Source organism: Anas platyrhynchos, chromosome Z (genome assembly GCF_047663525.1).
Source record: "Anas platyrhynchos isolate ZD024472 breed Pekin duck chromosome Z, IASCAAS_PekinDuck_T2T, whole genome shotgun sequence".
Classification (NCBI taxonomy): Eukaryota; Metazoa; Chordata; class Aves; order Anseriformes; family Anatidae; genus Anas; species Anas platyrhynchos.
The window spans coordinates 22,259,906-22,283,618 of record NC_092621.1 but is presented as its reverse complement, the minus strand read 5'-3'; the positions used below and the strand labels follow the sequence as shown (position 1 = coordinate 22,283,618).

The following is a 23,713-nucleotide window of genomic DNA, read 5'->3' as shown; positions in this document are numbered from 1 at the left end:
TTAGTATGAGCTTGGCAAGGGAGTGTGGAAGCACTGACTCAGGATAAGAAGTAACAGCCTACTAGTGGAGGCGGTGGCAGCGGGAAAATCAGCAAGATCTGAAAAGAAGCTGAGGGTACACAGATTTAATGATGGTGTGCATTAAGAGGAAAAACTAGGAGGGGTTAGCTAAAGAAGCTAAACCAAGTGATGAGTAACGGGGCAAAGAGAATGCAAGTCAATAAAGGTCACTAACAGCGCTAGCAAGGTATTTATAATTATCGAAGATTCTCCATACACTAATTTGTGCATGAAACCCAATGAGATTGGTTAAGAACAGGGACAGATGGCAAAAAAGAACTGGCTGGGAAGCAGTGGGCTGTTACAGACTGCAAATAGACTTTGTGCTTATGTAAAATGTTTTAGCCTTTGATTCAGGAGTCATACAGGAGAAAATAACACATGATCACAAAATTATTCAGAGCCCAGGAGGATCTGGGGACAAGCCGAAATTGTTTAAAAATGCCACAAATTTATCCATAAACCTGCAGCATCTTTCCAGAGAAGTCAGAAGTGAATGAGAAAAGAGTTCCCAGGACATGAAAGGATGAACAACAAACCTTATGACACTGAAGGCTTTCAAAGAGTACAATACTGGTACCCTTTATATTATAACAGTACAAATATTGTACTATTATTGCCTCGGCCACCAGAGGAGCATTGGTCTTCTGCAGTGTTGAAAAAAAGCTAAGCCTTTTCTAAGCAGTCACTGCCTATAGGTTTTTTATCTCACAGGTCTCCAACTTGACCTTTTAGGCTTTCAAATGCATTAGGCTGGGCATTTACAGCTAAAGGTGAAAAGAGATATGCTAATATCAACATTAACTCCAATTGTACTGAAATAATATAACAAACTACTATAAAAACTGTGTATTCATGATCAGACATTCAAAATTCTGCAATTCTGTAAAGCACAAAAATAACTCATCACCCCTAATTTATTTTCTCTTCAAGATGAAACAAATTTTCTTAATTTTTGAATGATTAGTTTTACAGTCGTGTATATATATTTTTTGTGTTGGATGGATTTACTTAGATCAGAAGTTATTTTCAGTATAGAATAGAACAGAATAAAACAGAACAGAACAGTTGAAAGACACCCACAAAGATCAATTCCAACTGGCTGACCACTTCAACCACTTCACAGAAAATATAAAGTACATTTATATACATATGCATATATGCATATTCTTCTGTATACAGTATATAGTAAAGCTTAGACACTGAAGCCTAATTTGAAAGCAATGCAAAGAGCATTTGCTTCTCAAAATCAAACACTAATCAGAGGAAATGTGTAAGGCAAACATTAACCACTGTTGCTGCTTATTATATCCATGACATAACATTAACTTCTAGCCCTGAAATAAAGTATACACTCAACAGAAGCAATAATTTCAGTAAGGAGAGTTGTGAGATGCTTTGTAATTTAAAATGGGCAGCTAAAGCAGGGACACTAACTTGTCATCAGATGTTTGAATCTGCAAGAAAGCAACTATTTTCTAGCCATGTGCCAACATCATCATAGAATATGCTGAGTTGGAAGGGACCCACAAGGATCATTGATTCCAGCTCCTGGCTCCACACAGGAACAAGCCCAAATCAGACCACATGTCTGAGAGCATTGTCCAAATGTTTCTGGAACTCCAGCAACTCGGTGCCATGACCACTGCCCTGGGGAGCCTGTCCCAGTGCCCAACCACCCTCTGGGTGCAGACCCTTTCCCTAACACCCAGCCTGACCCTCCCCTGTCCCAGCTCCATGCCATTCCCTTGGGTCCTGTTGCTGTCCCCAGAGAACTGAGCTCAGCGCCTGCCCCTCCGCTCCCCTCGTGAGGGAGCTGCAGGCTGCCATGAAGCTCCCCTCAGCCTCCTCTGCTCTGGGCTGAAGAAATTAAGGGACCTCAGCTGCTACTCAGATGTCTTCTCCTCCAGACCCTTCATTATATTTGTAATATTATTCGGAAAATAATGGTTTTATGTCTTTCTTATATTCTGGCACCTAAAACTGCATGCAGTACTTGGGGTGAGTCTGCACCAGTGCAGAGCAGAACAGGACAATCCCTTCCCTCCACCACCTAGCAGTGCCATGTCTGATGCACCCCAGGGTACAGTTGGCCCTTTTGGCTGCCAGGGCTCACTGCTGACTCAAGTTTAACTTGCCATCACACAGAATGCTCAGATCCCTTCCCACAAGGTTGTTCTCCAGCCCCTTGACCCCCAGTCTGTATGCACATCCAGGCAGTGTTGACCCATCCCAGATGCAGAATCAAGCACTCACTCTTGTTAAACTTCATATTATTGATGACTGCCCAAACCTCTAATTTGTCAAGATCTCTCTGCAATGCCTCTCTACCGCTGAGGGAGTCAACAGCTCCTTCCAATTTAGTGTTGGCTGCAAAATTTGTGTGCTTTCAAGTCCTGTATCCAAGTCATTTATGAAAATGCTGAAGAGAACTGGCCACCAGCCTGATGTTACTATGACCCTCAAACAATTGTTCACCCATTGTACTATGAATTCGTCTAGCTGTATGCTGGACATTTTGTCCAGAAGGATGCTGTGAAAGACGGTATAAAAAGTTTTGCTGAAATGCTAAAATATTACATTAACTGGCTTCCCTTGGTCAACTAGCAGGATGACCTTGTAATAAGAAGAAATTAGGTTTGTTTAGCAAGTCTTTCTGCTCATAAACCCATTCTGACTGTAACCAATGACTGCGCTGTCTTTCAGGTGATTTTCAATAACTCCCAGGATAATCTTCACAATTTCACCAGGCACTGACAGGCCAGGGTTTTCTTTCGTACCCTTCTTGAAATTGGAATGTTTGCCAGGTTTCATTTGACTGGGACCTCTCCAGACTCCTGAGACTGTTGTGAGAGAGGTCTCACAATGACATCTGTCATCTCTCTGAGTACCTCGGGAGGAGTCCCATCAAGCCCCATACACTTACAGTCACCCAGCTGGAGCACCAAATCCTGCACAAGTTTGGGGCTGGCTGAGAGTTTATTGTTACAACAGTCATAGTCCTCTAACTCGGCTCTGAGGGTCTCAAAGCCCACCACTGGTGTTGAAGACAGAGGTAAGGAAGGCACTAAATCATAGAATCATAGAATGGCCTAGGCTGAAAATGACTTTAAAGATCATCTAACTCCAACCCCCCTTCCATAGGCAGGTTTGCCAACCACCAGACCAGGCTGCCCAGAGCCACATTCAGCCTGGTCTTGAACAGCTCCAGGGATGGGGCATCCACAACCTCTCTGGGCAACCTGTTACAGTGCCTCACCACCCTCTGAGTGAAAAACTTTCTCCTAATATGTAACCTAAATCTCCCATCTTAATTTAAAATCATCCCCCCTTGTCCTATCACTATGAACACATGTAAACAGAAATAAATATCTCTGCTTTGTCTAAGTCCCTATTTATGAGGTGACTGCCCCATTAAGAAATGAACCAATGTTTTCTCTGGTCATCCTTTTGCTGTTAACGTATTTTAGAAAGACCTTTTTATTTCCCCCCACAGTACTGCCGAGCTTCATCTCTGAGCTTTGGCTGCATGAATTTTCTCCCTACAATGGTGAACAGCATCTCTGTAGTCCTCCCATGTCACCTGACCTTATTTCCAGTGGCCACACACTTTCTGCCTAAGCTCTAGAAGAAAACCCCTGCTCAGACAAGGCAACCTTCTGCCCTGCCTGCCTGACTTCTGACATTTCAGAATTACCTGTTCCTGTGCTCTTACAAGGTAGTACTTAACATGTGACCAGTACTGATGGAGCCCAGTGCTTTCAAAAGCAGGTTCCCAGGGGACCTTAATAATGAGCTACTCGAGCAGCCTGAATTCTACTCTCCCCATATCCAGGGTTGAAGTTTTGATGGCACTTTTGGTGGCACTATTACCAAAGATTTTAAACTTGACTACTTTGTGGTTGCTATGGTCAAGATTGCCACCAACTGCCACTTCACCCATAAGACACTATGTTCACAATCAACAAATCCAGGAAGGCAACTTTTCTAATCAGCTTTAGTATCTGTACCAAGAAGTTATCATTAAGGTATTTTAGGAATCTCCTGGAGCTGTTTGTATCAGCTGTATGGTAGCCGTTCATGTTTGTCACCCATGCCATGTCACAAGGGCAGCTAATCTACAGGTATCTCTCAGTGCCTTAAAGAATAATTCATCAGTTTAAGTATTGTCAGGATATGCAGTGTTGCCTGTAACAGTCATTTGGACAAATATATATACATTCATCTATAAATGGGCAGGAACAGAATTTATCAATTTTAGGTTTTGAACACACATTAAAAAAAAAAAAAAATCAAAAGGGGATAAAGATTCTATGAATGGTAATAATAAAACCTACTGACAAAAATTCTCTAAATTACAAGGTCTCTGAAATATATATGGACTTTGTCAGAAAGGTACCCTTGAATTTTGTTCCCCTTACTAATTTCACATTTGCTTGAATGATAAAGATGTAAGGAAAAAAAATCTACCTTCTCAATGACGCATTTCACCCACTCTGGAATGGCTTCTAAGTTCACATGCCATACATTGCAAGACTCCTGAGCAGCAGCTGAAGGTTGTGATGTCTATTAAAAAAAGAAATATTGTATTGATATTCAACATTCATGTAAACTTCTGTTGTTTGAACATATCTAGAAATCAGTCTCCCAAATTTAGTAAATATTTTTATTAATAAATGGTACATGTCAATGTTGTTGGTGCATTCTTTAAGCCAAAAATCAGGTAGCTGCTGTCAATTATACTCTATTTCTGGATCTAAGGACATTGGACAGACTCCACTGTGGAGATGGAGGCGTTTGGAGGTGTTTTTGTTTTGTTTGCAAGAACAGAAAGTATGCAATGGCTGATCTTCAAGTATATTAGGAAACTGATTTCACAAGCACTATCAGCTGGCACAATTTTCCAGTAAAGGCAGTAAAAATTTAAGTTCTAGTTTATATGAAGACTGTGGTCAGTACTAGATAACTATTCCATGTGTAGTTTTAAATTCATTTTCTCAAACATTTGTTAGAAAAACTATCTAAGAAAACGGACTTTTAGGAATTTTTCAATTTTAACTGCAATTATGTGACCAAATGAAGACAAAAATAAATCAGAAAAAGTTGTTAATTAAGAATAGCATAACATTTCAGTAACTGATACTAAAATAAATAAAAATATCTAACTTCCATTTAGCACGGAAGTGATACAAATGTAATGAAAACCTTTTACTATAGTTTAGAATATCAGCAAAGTTATAAGGATGACTAAAACACAAGAAAACTCTGTTGAGTGTCGAAGTCTTAAAATCAGTTGTAAAGAATGATGAACATAAAACAAACAAACAAACAAACAAAAAACAACCACTGACTCCTATGTTATGGAACTCACGGTAGGAAAAAAATATTATTATGAAAATTGAAAGGGGGGCTATATACAGAAGATTGAAACTTTCAAAAATTCCCCACTTAATGACAGAAGAACTTAAAATATACAGATAGATTCATTTATCATACTCATGCCACATTTTCTTCCTGTCTATGGAGACTGCTCATACTCCAAATTAGATATAATTCTAATATAAGTTTTTGATAGTGTATTAATAACTTCAACATTTGTCTTTTAGGTTTCTTCTAAACACCTTCTTCTAAGGTTGCTCTTCTATGTTCTTCTTATAAGAACTCAGTTCAGCTACATCTTTGATTGCAAGTGAAAAATCCAACAGGAAAAAAAATATACTAAAAACACTACTCTTCTCATCTGAGCACATTCTTGCCTCCCACTGCCTTTGAAAGCAGCACTAAGTTACATTTTTTATCTGCTACCTACATATTTAGAGATAGAGCACTTTCAGTCCTGTGTACAAGGAAGGTGGCCCTCTGCTAGCAACTGAACGTTCAACCACATTCTTCCATGAAAGGATTGAAAATCCTCCCCAATAAAAACAAACAAAATTAAATCATGCATAAAACAAACAAACAAAAGCTTTAAGCATGAAAAATATTCTGGAACCTCAAGCTCTGTAAGCAAAGGGAGTGCACTGTTAGAAATGTAATCATTTAAAAATGCAAAAAAAAATAAAAAATTAAAAATGTAAAAAAAAAAGTCTATACTGTTAGAAAGAAGATGAATTCCTTATTCCTTGCTTTTTTTTTTTTTTTTTTTTTTTTTTTTTTTTTTTTTGCAATGTCTTATAGGTTAGGACATTGAGATCATATCTGTTATTATGGGCAGCCAGCTGGCTCCACCCATGTTAACCATAGATCCTGAAATACAGGACAGCATAGAGAAGTGCCAACTGAGTCACCTTGGACCATATGCATGTTGGTACTGAATGTACAGCTCTGCTTGAAAGGTGTGTCTTACTACTTTAATAGTGTGCCACAGGATCCCTTGGAAACAACTGAATGTGTCTGCAGAGCTATGATGGTTTAGGAAATCTACACTAGACTTGATTTCCCAAAGATATCCCTTCTATAAAACAAAATACGACGTGAAAAAAAAATGCAACATGAACTGAAATTGAAAATACAATTTGTGTACTTTGTGATGTGAGGAAGACAAGAACATATTATGTGAGTTATTTTAGTGACAATATGTCCCCATAGCCTGTACAGAAGAGCAGAGATTTCTAGTATGTATGCAACAGGTCAGTCTTTTCCTACCCTCTAGTAGGTACCTTCTCACATACAGGCATGACATCCACTGACATGTATGATCTCTGTAAGAACAGTGATGTATTGGAACTAAAGTGTTTTTGAAAGTGAGCTTTCATTTTACAAACAGAGTAACTCCAGTAATAAGGCACTTAACAATTATACTATTTAAGTACAAGTTCAAAAAAGCATTAAATGTGAAAAGATTTTAGTTTAAATAAAGCTATTCTTGTCAAGAAATATCTGCAGTTCAGATACTTAAGTTTCAGGTGGTGTCTAAGACTTAGTATTTGTTATGTCCAAATATTGCTGACTTTGATTGCATTATTTATTCAAAAGGAATAATATTACTAATAAACTTTTGCTTCAGAAATTTTACAAAACCATTTAAAAGCTTTACTTTTGTATTGTAAGAGAGTTACATAAAATTTCTTATTTTTTTTTAAGAAAATGGAGCTTTTAACTTTAAAATAAATACCAAAAGAACCTAAATACCAGAACCTAAAAGCAGTGCAAGAATAGGTTTTCTACTTTTTTTTTTTTTTAATGTTATTGTCTTCTATGTTTATGTCTTTCTTTCAATTCCTTGAAGAAGAGCTATAGCAATATTAGAAAAAAGTAAAGATGGTGAAAGTATTTTCTTAATGCTGAGTTCTGAGATGAATGTACCTTGTAGTCTAAAATTCATATTCAGCTAATAAACCACCTTAAGTCTCCAGAAGCTTAAAAACAGAAAGATACAGTCAATGGTAAGAAAATACACTGCTTTTAAAGGATGGACTACTGAAAATGTTGTTGGAGATGTACATCAGAAGAAAGCATGTCCCACTCTCCTGCAAATATGTGTTGAAAACATTTGATTTCTGACTACTGAACTGAATGCATACAGATGGATAAAATGGAGATTATTATTAATACTAATTGTATCAAGATCTTTAATACTATTTTTGTGTTTAACTCCACTGGCTATGGCCTTCTCCAGTGCTAAAAAAGAGTGTCGCTACATTTCTAGTGTGTGAAAAAAATAAATAAACACATTACCTTCTACTTACTTTTTCTCTTTGATTCAACAGTGGAGGATGTAAGCACAGCATTCTTGGTGTACTTAGAAAAAACTCCTAACACTTTATGATAACTAAGTGCCATTATGAAGCAGCAGGAAATACTCTGTCACTCTTTTATTCTGTACGATCATTTTACTTTTTATTTTAATGATAATGATGTGAGTCACTAAGTTGTATTTTAACCTGGCAGGGCATCCGCTGTCATGGCAGGCAAATCTGAATGATTTATGTGCCCAGACTATCCCCCACTTTTTAAAAATAAGTAGCAAGAGTATCTGAGCTAGGTAACACTGTATATATTACAGGAGCTAGTACACAAATGTATCATGAATACCAGCCTTCATGTTGCAGACCGTAAAGGTGAATGTTTCTTATTCGGCTTCAGTAGCATTACTGCTTACATTCTTCTCTATATTTTAACTATATATATTTTAATTTATCCACAGGACAAATTAAGTGAAGGCAAATCTAATAGTTCTCCTTTATTTAAAACCAATGGCACTGGAAAAACAAACAAACAAACAAACAAAAAACATACAAACAAACAAAAAATAAAACAAACAACAACAGACATTATACTTACATCAGATGGTTCTTTTCCATGACATTTTGCAAGGCAGTTAGAATTTGCTATGTATTTTCTACATCTCCAGCAACGTAGCACATCAGACTCTTGGCTACTCATTTCCACTTCTGATTCTTCAGCTCTGTATGTCTATTCGGAAAAAAAAAAAAAAAAAAAAAAAAAAAAAAAAAAAAAAAAAAAAAAAAAAAAGTACAATTCAGTCAGCTGTTAAAATTACGTATGGTTTAATCGTGCAACCTCAAAGTCTATCAGTCATCTCTTCATAATGGACTAGACCACTACTTTGTCTATACATGTAAGCATTCTCTAATCATGTACAGCACACCATCTAAACACTTTAAATAGTGAAGAGAAACATCCGTTTTTGTTTTCAGACTGCACATGAAACTGGAAAACAACAACAACAACAAACAAACTAAAACCAACTTTCTCAGTGTTTACACAAAAGACGAGAACTTCAGCCTTCTGATTTCAAATCACCTCTTCCACAACATACTACTTCCCAGCCTATGTCCATAGAAACAAGTCATTGTTATCCCACACGTTTAATACACACATATACACGTCACATAACAAAAAGGAATGCTGACATAAAAACAAAGGTTGTTTACTCAGTATGTCCCAGGAGGCTTGTTACAGGGAGATGGGAGGATCAGTGCTACAGCTGTAACAGAGCTTTTCACAGACCAGAATCAACCTTCTCGTAAAACAGATTTAAATTAAGACTTAAATTAAGAAGGGCAAGATGAGTATTTTTCTTTCTTTGTGCCTTGCTATGTTCCAATGTTTCTTTTGTCTACTCTAACCTTTTTCCAAAGCCTTCTCTTTTGCCAAGCTTTCTCCAAATGTTCCCCTCTTTTCTACATACTTCTTTCTGTTCCACTCTCTTGTGCTAGCTACATGGAAAAAAGCTAAAAGTATCTTTACATATACACACTCAACTGGATGGTTATGCCAACTCACTGTGCTAAATTGCACCATCCGTTCTAACAAGGAGGCAGTAGCATAAAACTCAAACCAGTATTAAAGAATCTCTATTCTTCTATAGTTCAAACACTTGGTTTAGCAGTTCTTTCAACAATTTCATTTTAGTATATTTTTCACTGAGGTCATCAACACCAGATGCCTGTACAACTATGTGGCTTATACACATAAATCTGTGCTCTTCCCATTTCTGTCTTGCCTTCTCCTACCTTGTTTTCGGAATGGAAATGAACACACACATTGGTTATTCATTGTTTCTCATTTATGTCTGAGTTCTTCTCTCATGAGATATCCTACTCTTTCTAACTATGTAGACGGTCTAAGTGCGGTTTGACAAGGAAGAGTTAAAACATCACATGCATTCAGTAGACTCTTAGCTCAATGTACACACAACTTTTTGTAACCAGATCCACACTAAGCTTAGAAAGTGAAATGAAGGCAATCGTTCTCGCAACATCAAAATAAATTAAGATGAAATTTTATCAAAATTCCATTTTTCTTCCTTTACAGATAAATAAACATAAGTAGTTAATGTAAGTTAAGATGGTCAAGCAAAAGATCATGGAAGAGACACTTGCAGAAAAGGCAGAATTTATGCTAGAAGCCCTTGCTAGAAGGGCAAGGCAGGGACCTACTCTGGAAGTTGTTTGAGGTCTAGCTGGGTTTGGAGCAAGAGAAAAGGACAAACCAGTCTTCAGTGCAGACCAGCTGGGTAGGCACATCACTGCTGCTAGGGGCAAGCAGTGGTATTAGCATGCTCATCATCAGCAGACTGAGAAGGGAAAACAGAGTTGGAACTCCCAGCTCTATTTCCTTCAGCTTTAGGGGCTGATGGCACAGGGAGCTCCACACAGTTTTGATGCCAAATGTGTTCCCTTTTGTCATTGTTCATGAAAAAAATTTGATGATTCAAATGCCTTAAGCAGAGTCTCAACTTTTTATTAACCTTGCTCTGTAAAACAGTGTGAAAGTGAGTAACATTAAAAAACAACAACAAAAGACAAATTTAGGCTCTGAAATATTTTACAGGTAGTGTGCATCACTTTACAGTGATAAATGCAGCATTAGACTTCACAGGTTATTGAAGGAGTGATTACCAGTTATGAGTGTGTATCACTCCCACACCTGTAAAGCTGTTGTAATTAATTTATTCTTGGCAGTTTCATAACATACTTCTAAAATTCATTTAATCTTATAACAGCTCACTGGGAACCTGGGATGTAAGACCAACCAGGAAGGTCAGACAGACTTTTTGCCTAAGGCTTGCTCAAATAGGCATTTCAAGTACAGCCGTATCCCCATATGCCAGTAAAGATACATTCTTGGAACACACTGCAGTTATTGACATCTATCTTGTATACCATATATCCTGTATCTGTCTATTAAAATGGTATACATGTATATATATTTAAATTTCTGTATATAGCATGTTCTCATCATAACTGTTCTAGAAAACAAACAAACAAACAAACAAAACACCCTGGTTTGCTATCTGTTCAACAGCTGCTTCATTTGAGGCTAGTGATGCTTCCTGGGTGAAGACATCTGAAGTGATGTAAACATCTCCCTTTCCTGAACAGTAATCACTCTTTCCTGATCAGTAATCACTCAGTAAAACAGCAAGAAATCACTGTTATGCTGCAAAATGAAAGCTCCTTTGTTTTGCTGATAAACACTTTAAAAGTATTTTCTTAGTATTTTCTTAGTTCTGTATATGTCTTTTATTTAAAAATACACTTTAGTAAGAGAAATTAATGTATAATGTATTATAGATACAATAATCTGCATACTACAGGTATGTATGACCAAAAATGCTGACAGTGAACTACATGAAAAAAAATATTAAAATCCTTAAAGTGCAAATACTTTTTAATAAAATATTACAATAGACTTAGGTATTCTTCTGGCCTAGCAGAATTTAAAAAGGAAAGTTCCTGTTGGTCTATTAAAATTCTGCATGTATGTGCCCTTTTGCAGGTCTTACCGAGGGCAGAAGAAACACTATAATTGTACATTAACACATTACAGAGGTTTCTACAAGCACCATGTTAGAAAACAGCAAATGAGGCATTTCTGATTTTTTACATGACCATTCATTCCTCTTTTGATTTGCATATAACTTAAACTGGAACTCAAATGAAAACACACACACAAAGAATTGTGAAGTGTTTTTATTATTCAAATGCAGTTTAACCATAGTGTTCTGGATGCATTTTAGCAAATTTTTATCTCTCGCAGTTTGCATTTAGAACTGTGAAAAGGCATATGGTTCTCACTTTGCGTTGTCTTTCAGCAAAAATGCCGACATAAAGGCCAGAGATTCCATTTTGAGAGGCAGACACACAGAGACTAGATGGTGTCACTCTCAGCAGGCCTTTTCAGCTTGGCACAGGGCCATGTTTGTTGTGGCTGCACTGCTTTCAGATCAGTTGCCTTGTGCAAGCTCATGTTTTCCTCCAAAATAGCATGCAGACATATATGAGAGTAAAAAAGCCTACGCTCCTCTGTGGCTTGTTTTATGTCCTTCAAACTTTTTTTCCTGTGACTCAGTCCTATAAAAGCCAAGAGCAGAGGGTTCCTTCCCAAGCTGGGGACCCAGTCCTCTTTCTTGAGAAATGTCTGTTTAACTTTCTGTTACAGACTTTTGATGGAGATATTTCAGCCTTCCCAAACCATTTCATTACCTTGTTATCTCCTGTCATTATAGCCTTTCCCCTTACATCTAACCTGATTTTTTGTGCAATTTAAATCTTACTCTCTCTTATTTGCTGTGAATGCAGAGGACAAAATGTCTCCTTTTCTTCTGTGCAGCAACATTTTACAACTTTAAGCACTCACATATCAGCTTATCTTCTAGCTTGTCTTTGGGCTAAATAAATTTAATTCTTTTCCTTTCTCCTCACAGATCATGATTTCTTGATCTCTGTCACTACTATTCAGCTATTCAGTGAACTCTTCCAAATGGGTCAGCTATTCTTGCACAGCAGTGTTCAAATCTGGCTGCAGAACACAAAATGAAGTAGTACCAGCCCTGAATTGATCAGACAGATGATAAAAATTTCCAAGAGGATAAAAAGAAGAGAATGCTTTTTTAGGGTTGAAAAGAATAGAAAATACACTAGATCTTTTTTAAAATGTTGTTTCTTACATTTATAAGGATGGGAAATACTGTAAGATTAAACAACTATTCCAATTGCAAGTAAATTTCACATGCAAACTCAGCATAAGATCTTCAAGATTTTCAGATTCATACATGCTCATCAATATGTTAAGGGAAGAAGGAACAATAATCACATTTTTTCCTTTCTCTCACTCCATCTGGAAAACTTATGAGCAACAACACTGAAAGCTAGTGGGACAATTTGCAAAGAAAACAGTAAAAATTAGGGGAAAGATCAAGTGGCAGACAGCACTCAAAGAAATGGCATAGAGCTGATCTGCTTCCTGTTTACTTATTGTTTCTTGAATGGGATGCTTTCCCTTTTGGCATCTTCTCATAAATAGGAAGTCCCCTTTGATATCTATATCTATACAATTTGGATTGTGTTAAGAAACAATGTATTAAGCTCTGACCATTTATCACCAAAAAGATTGCTGGAAAACTGAAGTAAAGCGCCCCAAAAGTTTCTCAAACGTGCAAAGTAAACGACTAAACATAAAAACATGTTTCTATTGAAAGCCTATTCAAGGATTTCTCTTCAACTAACTTCACTTTCCTCTCAAAAATGTAAAACTAAAAGAATGGGTAGAGCAGAACACATGGTTTTTGATGCTTTTTTCTTCAAAAGTCATCTATAACCCCTTCAGGATGCCACAGCCACAAGGATAACAATAATAATTAGGTTGCAGTAAGGAATTAGGACACAGAAACTTGAGCATTAGTTACAGAGAGCATTGTAAAGAACAGTAGGTGCTTGCCAGCTTTGAAGTAAGGTGACGAAGACAAGTCAGATGAGCTGTCCTGGACAACAAGTGCCCAGAACCAGAAGTTCCTGCTCCCAGGAAGGCAGGAACGGACACTTTGCTAAACAGGGAAACAATCCTGGAAGGCATTCAGGCACACGTGAAAACTAACTACAATCTTCCAATGTCTGCAGCTTTTCAGCTTTGAGGGGACACTTCTGTAAGGACACTTAAGGAGTGTTCCTCGATAAAGCAACAGTTATGCAGGGAGAAAGAAAACGATGTTTGAGGAACTGCCTCCAGGCTGCCAGAGAAGCGCAGCAGCACGGTGGGTTTAGTGTCATCCAGGCTGCTCCTGTGTCGGCTCCCGCTGGACTGCGAACTGTTTTGCCAGTTCAGCTATTGTTGTGGGGTCAGCTCCCATATCATGGTCCACTGCTTGACGAGACCGGGCGGCCAGACTCTCTCCCGCAGCAGGAGCAGCCCACATAAATTAGAAATTGGTTAATGTAACAATGGCAAAGAGCTCGTTACTTGCGAGGTGTTACTTAATCGCTAACAAATCCTACTGCATGCTGGCTAAGCCGATGGGTGTAGAAGGTAACAGCGAGACAACGCCGAGTGCTTAAATCGCTTTGACAGGGAGCAGACAAAACAGCTCAACGGGAAGCCAGGGACCGGCGGCGCGTACGCTCTTTTCTCTCATGCGATCCCACGGGCGGTCTCACCGCTGCTCGCTGCTCTTGCACGCCCAAGCGCCAGCCGCCGCACAAACCCGGGGGCCAAACCGGGGGCAGCGGGGCAGCGGCAGGCTCCAGGCCGCCCTGCGGGCGCTGACAGGAGGCGGCAGCGCCGCTGAGTGCGCTGCGAGGAGACGCCGGGGGCTCGCCGGGGGCTGGCCGGGGGCTCCCCGCGGCTCGCAGCGCGCCCCCCGCCCCGCCGCCCCGCCCCGCCCCGCCGGCAGGTGTCGGCCCCGCCGCCCCGCGCCCCGCGCCCCCGAGGCGCCGCTTACCGGGGCCGCGCCGTGCGAGGGAGGCTGCGAGGAGGAGGAGGAGGCGGGGAAGGGGTTGCGCAGCGGCAGCTGCTCCTGCGAACGGGAAGAGACGGGAGACAAACGGCAGCGGAAAGCGCTCGGCGAGCGCCGAGACCGGCCCCCTCCCCGGCGGCTCTGCCCGCCGTGGAGGTCGCCCTGCGGCCGGCAGCTTCCCCTCGGCGGCTGCCTCGCCCCGTCCCTGCCGCGGGGGGCCGGGGAAGGAGGCGGCGGGCGGTGGCCGGGGCCGCCCGTGCCGCGGCGAGGCCTGAGGGTGGCACGGCCTCTCGGCTGCTGACTGGCAGAGGGGGAGCCGGGGTGGGGTCGGCCCCGGCGGCAGGGTGTGACCGAGGCGGTGGGAGAAGCGAAATGGAAGTTTTCAATACAAATTGGAAGATTCGAGTGTGTGTGTGTGTGTGTGTGTGTGTGTGTGTGTGTGGGTGCTGGGGAGAAGCGGTCTCTGTCTGTAAAGAGGGGAGTGCAGGTACTCCCTGACGCGTCAGGCTGCTGCTGCCGTGCTTGGGGCTCCTCAGGGCCAAGGAACGAGCCCTGGCCCAGCTCGCAGCCAGGCGATCAGAGGACACACAGCCGCCAGCAAGCAGGCACGTACTGAGCAGCCTGTCAGCTCATCAGCAGCGCCTGCGTGTTTTAATAGGCACCAAAGGAAAGAGGAAGTTTTAAACTAAATACGGAACAACAACAAAGTAAATTAATGAACTTTTACGCAGAGTTGCTGTAAATCATGTAGGGCAGCATGGGAGAGAACCCAGACACAAAAGTGTCTGTAGATGTAGCAGATGCACCAGAGGGGCATACTGCCATCCAGGGGAACATGGATGGGGTGGAGAAGCAGGCTGACAAGGATCTCATGAAAATCAACAAGAAGTGCAGAATCTGACACCTGGGGAGGAACAACCCCGGGTACCAGGGCAGGCTGGGGGCCACCCAGCTGGGAAGCAGCTCTGCAGGAAGGGACCTGGGGGTCCTGGTGGGCACCAAGCTGAACATGAGCCAGCAATGCAGCCTTGCAGCAGGAAGGCTCATGGCATTGTGGGCTGCATTAGGAGAAGTGTGGCTGGCTGGGCAAGGGAGCTGATCCTTCTCCTCTATTCAGTACTGGTTACTAGGCTAAACCTAGAGAAGTCCTGCAGCCAGTTCTGTGCTCACCAGTGCAAGAGAGACATGGATGTACTGGAGAGAGCCCAACAAAGGGCCACAAAGGTGATGAAGGAGCTGGAGCACTTCTCCCATGAGGACAGACTGAGATAGCTGGGACTGCTCAACCAGGAGATGCTGAACATCCCCTCTGGCCTGGGGGAATCTTCTCAATGAAGATTTCTCAATGAAGGCCATTATCCTGAGCATGGGTGGGCAAAGAGATTATGGTGTCCGTCCTTGGTGATACTCAAAAGCATTTGGATATGGTCATCAGAAAACACCTCTAAGGTGGTCCTGTTTGAGCGTGGTGTTAGACCAGAAGACATCCAGAGGTCCCTTTCGTTCTCAGCCATTCTGTGATTCTGCGATACCATTGATGTTTGCTCTTTGCTATGCTGTGGTTCTGATAGACTGCCTTCTAACAGAGGAATTATTTAGTCTGTTGTTTCTTGGCAGAGTGTATAGATTTATTCAGTTCCAGCTATCTAAAGTCTTATTCATGTGAAGAGATTTCAAAGAATAGCATGAAACAAATAACAATAAACATTCGTTCAGAAACTCTTATGTTTTTCAGTAACTACAGTTAACTAAAATACTTTATGCTTGTTGGTTTTGTGCTTATACACTATAATTGCTAGTGCTTGTTAAACAAACAACAACAAAACACACAACCCCCTCCCCACCCAAAATTACCCTGGATTATGTTCAACTACTTACCTGTCTTGTTGTTTTCTTTCTCCATGGTTAAAAAAGCTGTTTATATTTTCAAGAAAAGGATTGTTAGAATTAATCACTAACTCCTTTTAGTGAGTAATACATTTGGTGAGATGTTGTGCTAATTGCTTCTTTTTCCTGTTTTATGTAGTCCCAGTAGAAAGTGTCTACATAAAAATGTTCACAGGTAGGATGCTCACAATAACTAAGTTCTGTTGTGCTCTGCCATGATTGCCCAGTAATCTTAAGTAGAATAGAGAGACTTATTTTGAAGTAATTTCCGGTATGGTACAATATGTTCAAATTTTAACCAAAAGTACCGTTTAGAAAAAACAGTATCAGTAATGAATAGGTATAAGGCATTGTATAGCAGACAATTGGTAAAGGCATGTAGAACAAGCAAAATAAGGAAATGAATGGAGTAAATAAAAGAGCTGCTAATTTAGGGCTTCAGAGTTAAAAGAATATTAAATCAGATCAGAAAGCTTTTGCTATTTTAAAAGTTTGTCATCTCATTTGATTATTGTTAAGGAAGATGTAGGGTTGGACTAAGGGAATTTATTGGCATCCCATGCTTACAGAGAAATATTGAAGATGGCACTGGAGAAAGAAATGAAAGATACTGTATGGCTTATGTCATAGAAATAGCAAATAAAATGAGGAAAGATAAAACCTTTCTTCTACTTATGAGATTATATTTTGAGAATTTTTCTTCAGCATCTTTGATTTTATTGAGCAAAGGGAAAGTGTACTCAGCTGTGTGGTTAGCTGTATTTCTTGTCTTACAGGTAGCTTTTGTCTGTCACAGGATGAGGACAGAGCAACTGGCCTGTGTGAGGTTAGAGAGGGTAAAGTGATCAGTAAGAAGGTTAATGGATATTGCTTGTGTTGTGGCTTTAGCATATATGACAGCCTGGTAGAGAAGTTAGCTCTCAAATTTGTATAGGTATGAAGTGCTTTTTTTTTTTTTTTTGATGGGATGACCCCTTAGGTCTACAGTGGGCAAGGCAAGGAGCAGTACCAGTACCAAACTGAGAGACAATAAAACAGAAAACAATATCTTTGACCTGCTGTTGACTCAAGGATGGGATATCAGGAAGGCTATAATGAAGGCTGTATGCAGTGAATTATTGAACATTGTAGAGTACACTCCAGTAGTGCCATGCTTTGTGAATGTCTGGTGGTACATACTGCTTTCACCTCCATGGCACATGGGTAGCATGTCCAGTTCACAAGTGCTGTAGGAACATTGCCTTGGCTTCTAGCAAGTGGTAGTAGCCACAACAGGGACATGTTCTCTTTGCCAACAATGATGCTGAACTGGGAAAAAAAAAAAGTAATAAAACTTAGCTACTTTGGCAAATGGATTACTAGACTTTTACACTTGTAGTGTTCATTTCTTTACCAAAATACATCTACAACAGAAGAAACTACATTTTGTCCAAATATTCAACAGTGAACTAAAGATTGCCCTGGGCATTAACCCAGTTCTGTAATACACAGACACATTTGACACATTATGAGAACAATCCCAGACATGAGTAGACTGGGAGAAGAACTTATTAAGAGCAGTCTTGCAGAGAAGGGTTTATGGGTTCTGGTGGACAAAAAACTTGACATGAGCCAGAAATGTGTGCTTGCAGTCAAGAAAGCCTTCTGCAACCTGGGCTGCATCACCAGAGGAATGGGCAGCAGGTTGAGGGAGGTGATTGGGGAGGTGATTATCCCCCTCTGTTCTGCCCTTGTGAGGCTTCACTTGGAGTGCTGCACCCTGGTCTGGGGCCTCCAACACAAGAAAGACATGTACCTGTTAAAGCAGGTCCTAGAGTACCATGAGGATGGTCAGAGAGCTGGAGTGCCTCTCCTATGAAGACAGTCTGAAAAAGCTAGGGACCGTTTATTTTCCTGGCTTGTGCAGCCTGGAAGAGTCTGGGGAGACCTTTCACTGTTTAAAAGGTGATTATAGAAAAGGTGGAGATGACTTTGTTACGGGCAGATAGTGATAATACAAGGGGTAATGGCTTTAAATTAAAAGAGGTCATTCTATTCCACTTAGATTAGATATTCAAAAGAGATTATTTACTGTGAGGGTGGTGTGGCCCTGGCACAGGCTGCCCAGAGAAGCTGTGGATGCCCCATCCCTGCAAGTGCTCAAGGCCAGGCTGGATGGGGCTTTGGGCAACCTGGTCTGGTGAGAGGTGTCCCCTGCCCATGGCAGGGGGTGGAATAGCGTGATCTTTTATATCCCTTCCAACCCAAGCTGCTGTATGATTCTATGTAATTATACTGTCCCCATCAACTGGGTTTGTCTCTAACACCTGCATATCTATTATTTGATTAATTGTGCTGGAGCAAATTATCTTAGGAAATGGCCAGAGAGTTAGCATTAGGAAATATGAGTGAAGAAGTAGAATCTGTTATGCAGAATATTCAGGACCTGATTCTGAGTGCAGGAAGAAATTTATTTTTGCCCTTAACTTTTTCTTATCCTAAGCAGCTTGCATATTTGAATATCATAATATTAGCAGAACAGCATTATATTAGCAGAACCCCAGTGAGAAAACCCATGTTTCACCCTTCACCACAGGATTCATTGTTAGAAAATCTTAGGTGACTCTAGGCATTTCAATAACCATAAAGCACAACATTTCACTGTGTGGAGATTACCATCTTGCTCTTTATAGCCCTTTTAAAAATACACCCTGATTTTCAATCTGATTTACCATTGAAGAAATCTTACTATTACAAAGTAAATTGTAAGAAAATGTCATTTCTTTCCCTTTCCCTCAAAGATAATGGTTTATATTTGCAGTTAAATTTCCAAATCTGATTTGTGAAGCTCATCATACTCCTATATGAAATCTCTAGACTATACAGAAAATCCATCTTTTAACAAATCATAAGCTTTATTTTTGCTTCCCTTCAAAGAATAATCAGATCAGTCTCAAATTGCTGTGTATGGTCATAGGCCATGTTAGAGCTAGGGTAAACATTTTTAAAGCATCTAAGTCACTCAGGGCTAGATTTAATAAAACAATCCTTGATACCACTTTCTTTTCTGGTAGTCACTTCTTCACTGGAATGGAATCTTTAACAGTGTCATATGCAGGAATCTCCTCAGTGCTTCAGAATCCTGATGATCTAGGAATCTTGTCGTCCTGAGGCAGGGAAAAGAAAATGCCACAAAGATTATACAGTCTGAAAACTGTTCAGGCTGTTGAAGTTTATTAGTTTGTGTTCTGTTTATTACCTGTTGAAGTCTAGTTCCTGCAGCTGAAGGCACTTAGAAATAGAACTAAGATTACTACTCTCCATAGCCTGTTCATTCATCCCACATTTCCTACAATCTGGGAGAATGTAGGAATTTACCTAATTTACCAGGTAATTTACCTAATTAACCAGGTAAAGATAAAAACACTCTGTCTTTTGCTCTGTGGTGTCCCAGTTTCAAAGAATTTAAGATCTGTGGGACTATACACAATGGAAGAGAACATGCCTGTGCCAAAAGGATTGTAGTACTCACATGGGAAAAGGAATTTCAGTGATCTTCAAGGAATGACTTCTGTGTTTTACTCCAATCAGACATGTAGAAATTCATTAACAATCCTTTGAAGAGGGTTCTGTGCTATTTTATAGTTAGTTTAGGTAACCAGGTAAAAAAATAGTGACATTATGAATATAATTATGAAAAAAATAGTGACATTATGATATAATAGTGAATTATGAATAAATTATGAAAATGAAAATTTACATAATTGTAAATTTTCATAAGGGTTTTTGATTAAGTTGTTTAATTTTAAGTTAAATGGAAAGATAAACAAAACTATATTTTAAAGTAAAGTGCTTGACTTGAAGAGTGAGCTTAGATAAGCTAAAGAAACTGTAATCAAACTGCAGTTTAATTAGCTCAGCTAGTCTGAAATGCTCAGGAATTTGAATGGAGAGGTTATCTGGAATTAAAATTTATTTCAGCTACCAAGAATATATATCCAAGCAAGGAAAAGACTTCCAGAAATAATGCTAGACCTAAATGTACAGTTACCCAAAGAACAACTTAGAAATATATGGATAACTACAAGCAATAGGAAAGAACAGAAATGGGTAAAAAATACCGATCAACAAAATTATTTCTTAAAATGTAGAGTAAGAATAAAAATTGTTTAAGCCACAGCTGAGTTAGAACTTGCAAAGAATATGAAGAAATGGAAAACATACAAGATTCAAGTGAATAATATGCAGATTATGTGCTTGGAATCTGCTAGCAAGGATTTTTTCCTGTTGACAGAGGACTAATAGGAAAGAGAAGTGTCATTATAATAGGAGGTCACGGGATGTCAATGCCTTGAAAAGGCAAATTGTGACCTGGACTTTGGATGTAATTCTAGTACATAAAGAGGAATATCAGTGCTTTGGAAATTCTTTATTTGAAATCATACAGATAGTTGTAATCACCCATTTTCAAAAAAGAAATTAAAGATAGAGTAGATAAAAGAAGTACTAATGGAAAGATCACAATGAAGAGAGCCAGTCTTATAGAAAGACAAAATTAGCTTTGCTTAGTTCAACAAAACAAATGTTGAGAAAGTTTTTTCTTGCTAGGTAATCAGTGAGAAAAGAAAAGAGATTACAACAACTCAGAGAAGTAAGTAAAAAAATAGTTATGAATTGGCTGTTAAGAAATTCATGGAATTTAATGGTGGAAATTAAAAAGTTGTAGCTGTCTCAGTAGGGAAATGAATGGAATTTTTCATGGAAGTATTATGAAAGTATTACAGAAAAACAGTAATTAATGTAAAGATGAAGTACAGCTGTATGAGATCAAACTTACAGCAGTTGTTTGGACTCCAAGATCTGGAAGGTTCTGGAAGTGTTACTACACACCCTCTCTCTTCTATTTATGTATTTTTTTTTAACTTTGTTTTTAAATATTACACTTTCAGGGAAAAATTGTCTTTGGTAATTTGCTACGTTGTGATGGACTGTGTTTCTGTGTACTTAGATATGATTTTCCTGTCCTGTAAGAGATAATGCCTCATCAGTGCTTGAATATTAACCCAAAATTTCTAAACAAGTGTAAGAATATATTTTATATCATTTAGAAAGGATATAAAGGCTATTTTATTTTATTTTATTTTATTTTATTTTATTTTATTTTATTTTATTTTATTTTATTTTATTTTATTTTATTTTATTTTATTTTATTATTTTATTATTTTAATTTTATTATTATCATTTTTTTCCAATGCTGCTCTTACTCAAAAACACTGAACAGCTCTCTGCACAGTAATTTTGATTTGGTGAAGCTTTCATGAGAGTCCACAATCACATGCTGTTTTACCATTGCCTAAATAATTTATTTATTTATTTTTATTTTTTTTTTTTGTAATTATTTATTGAAGCGTTATATAGCTTGTAAGAGCACCCTGGGATTCATTCCATTTCTAAAACTGTCAATTTCACTTTTTTAGTAGGAATCAGTAGAAAGCAGTGAAAGATTCTTTTGCTCATTATTGCTAATATGTGCATGTAACAGGTTTGTTCTAAGGCTGAGATACAAATAAATGAATCATTCTATTAAACTTGTTTTTATTATTGTGTTTGTAGTGTTTTTAGTGTATATTTTTTTTTGTATGTGTATAGTATCATCAAAAAAGTTCAGTTTTTAAACAGTGTTTTTCTTTTATATAGATTTATGTATGCATGATATATTTAATCTTATATTTTATGAATATTAAATAGAGAGAAGCAAGTTGTCTGACTGCTGGAGAAAACAATGTGATCTGTTTTCTTTTTAGACTTCAGCCTAGGTTAAAATATCTCATTCTCCTTAAAAATAGTTTAAAATATTAATTTATAGGGCTTCTTTAAATGGACATATACTGTGAACAAGACATTTTTGCATAAATTATGATGTACAATGACTTTGTGGTTGTTTCATATTCTTTTCTCTTTTCTATTAATGGAATTCTCAGCTCTGTTTTTAGCCTATTAAATTGCTGGAATTTATCAACTGAAAAAGCATGGTATATAACAAGAAATCACTGGGCAATAAATTAATCTATGCTTTATTTCAGAATTGGCTTGTTTACATATGTGTTCCAGTTAAGTTCCATAATTAACATGTTTAGTTATGAAAAACTTCTTTGTTTTACACCCAGAGGGTGATAGTCTCATTCAGATAACAATTTTAATTGACAGAAATACTTCTAAGATATTTTCTGTCTTTCCTTTTTTGAAAATGTTGTTGATTATTTATATTTCGTGGTTTCTGAATCAAGAATTGAGGTCTGATTTATGCTATTTTGTGCTTGGGATATGGAGTTGGAAAGTGTAATAAAATATAGGACTTTGAAGCTTTATCTTTCTAACATGATACTGTGTTTAAATATTCTTTTGTTGTAGTCAAAAGAACCACCTACTCTCATGCCTGATTATGCATAATATTTTCACTATTACTGAAATATGATGCCTGTGAATTCTGCTGCCAGATCTTACAGAGATCCAAAATTCTCCTCTTGTCATATAATCATCTAAAATTTGTAATATAATAAGTCACTACATTAAACAATGTTTTCATTTTAGTTATTAAAGACTGTTACCAGTCTTTATCTAAATTGAGAGTTACTGTGCTGCTTTTGCTATAGAAGCCAATCTGTAATCCTTAAATGTAAACTTTGGTTTATCCCAACGAAGGTACCTGCTAAAGCAACCATTTCAGATGCCAGAACTAAGTACTGATTGGCTGAAAGAAAACTCCCTGCTTTAGTGAGGTGATTCAGGGCAGCTGCGTGCCTCACAGAGGCAGTGAAGGGTGAGATCCCCAAAGGGTGATTTTCTGTTCCAGCACTGAGCAGGATGCTGCCAGAGCTAGTGAGTAAGAATTCACGCCCATGCAATCATGATGCTCAGCTCTCTTCAGGTCAAAGCACTGATGCTATGAGCTAACAGAGCAGTCACTTTTATGGCCTTTGGTATGCCTTAGTCACACCCCCACCTCATGCTCAAGGTGCACCAGACTTATGGACAAGACTATGGACCCAAGACTTCTCAACAAGACACTAGGCTTAAATGAATTTAGAATGTAAATAGACAACAGTGTGGTTCAAAATAGACAATTTAGAATGAAATAGACAACAGTGTGGTTCATAATATGGACATCTATAAACTGCAGGCATTTAAAAGGCTAGTTGGCCATCAAAAAATTGGTATTCTGAGTGTTTTTTATGATTTTGGCACAAAGTTTGGTTTAGATACCCACACATAGGACTTCAGTGCTACTTAAAATGTTCCTATCTTTATAATAATGGTATCACATGGCCTTCTAGAGCAACAGCTGCAGGCCAGGTTAAATACCTGAGAGCACCTAAAAATGGCAATACAAACTTTGTCACTCACAGTTGAACTGAGTCATAACAGTCCATCAAAATGTACCTGAGATGCCCCCCAAAGTAGCTGTTCCTCCTGCCTCCCCCCCCCCCCCCAAAAAAAAAAAAAGTATTTCAGTTTTAAAGGCCTTCAAATTCTGATGCCAAAGACAGTGTAATGCTTAATGCATTGCATCTGATCTAGAATTAGGTT

General features: G+C 38.7%; 1 protein-coding gene across 2 annotated transcripts in view; it reads right to left on the bottom strand.

Moving 5' to 3' along the window:
* Positions 1–14,380, bottom strand: part of RNF180 (ring finger protein 180) — an 85,633-nt gene extending 71,253 nt beyond the window's left edge. For both annotated transcript variants that reach the window (XM_072031258.1, XM_027446501.3), the window contains exons 1-3: positions 14,246–14,380; positions 8,344–8,475; positions 4,531–4,626 (exon numbers count right to left, since the gene is read on the bottom strand). In XM_072031258.1, the coding sequence (XP_071887359.1) occupies positions 4,531–4,626; positions 8,344–8,445 (198 nt within the window). In that variant the 5' untranslated portion in view covers positions 8,446–8,475; positions 14,246–14,380. The remainder of the gene's footprint in view (positions 1–4,530; positions 4,627–8,343; positions 8,476–14,245) is intronic.
* Positions 14,381–23,713: the final 9,333 nt, after the last annotated feature.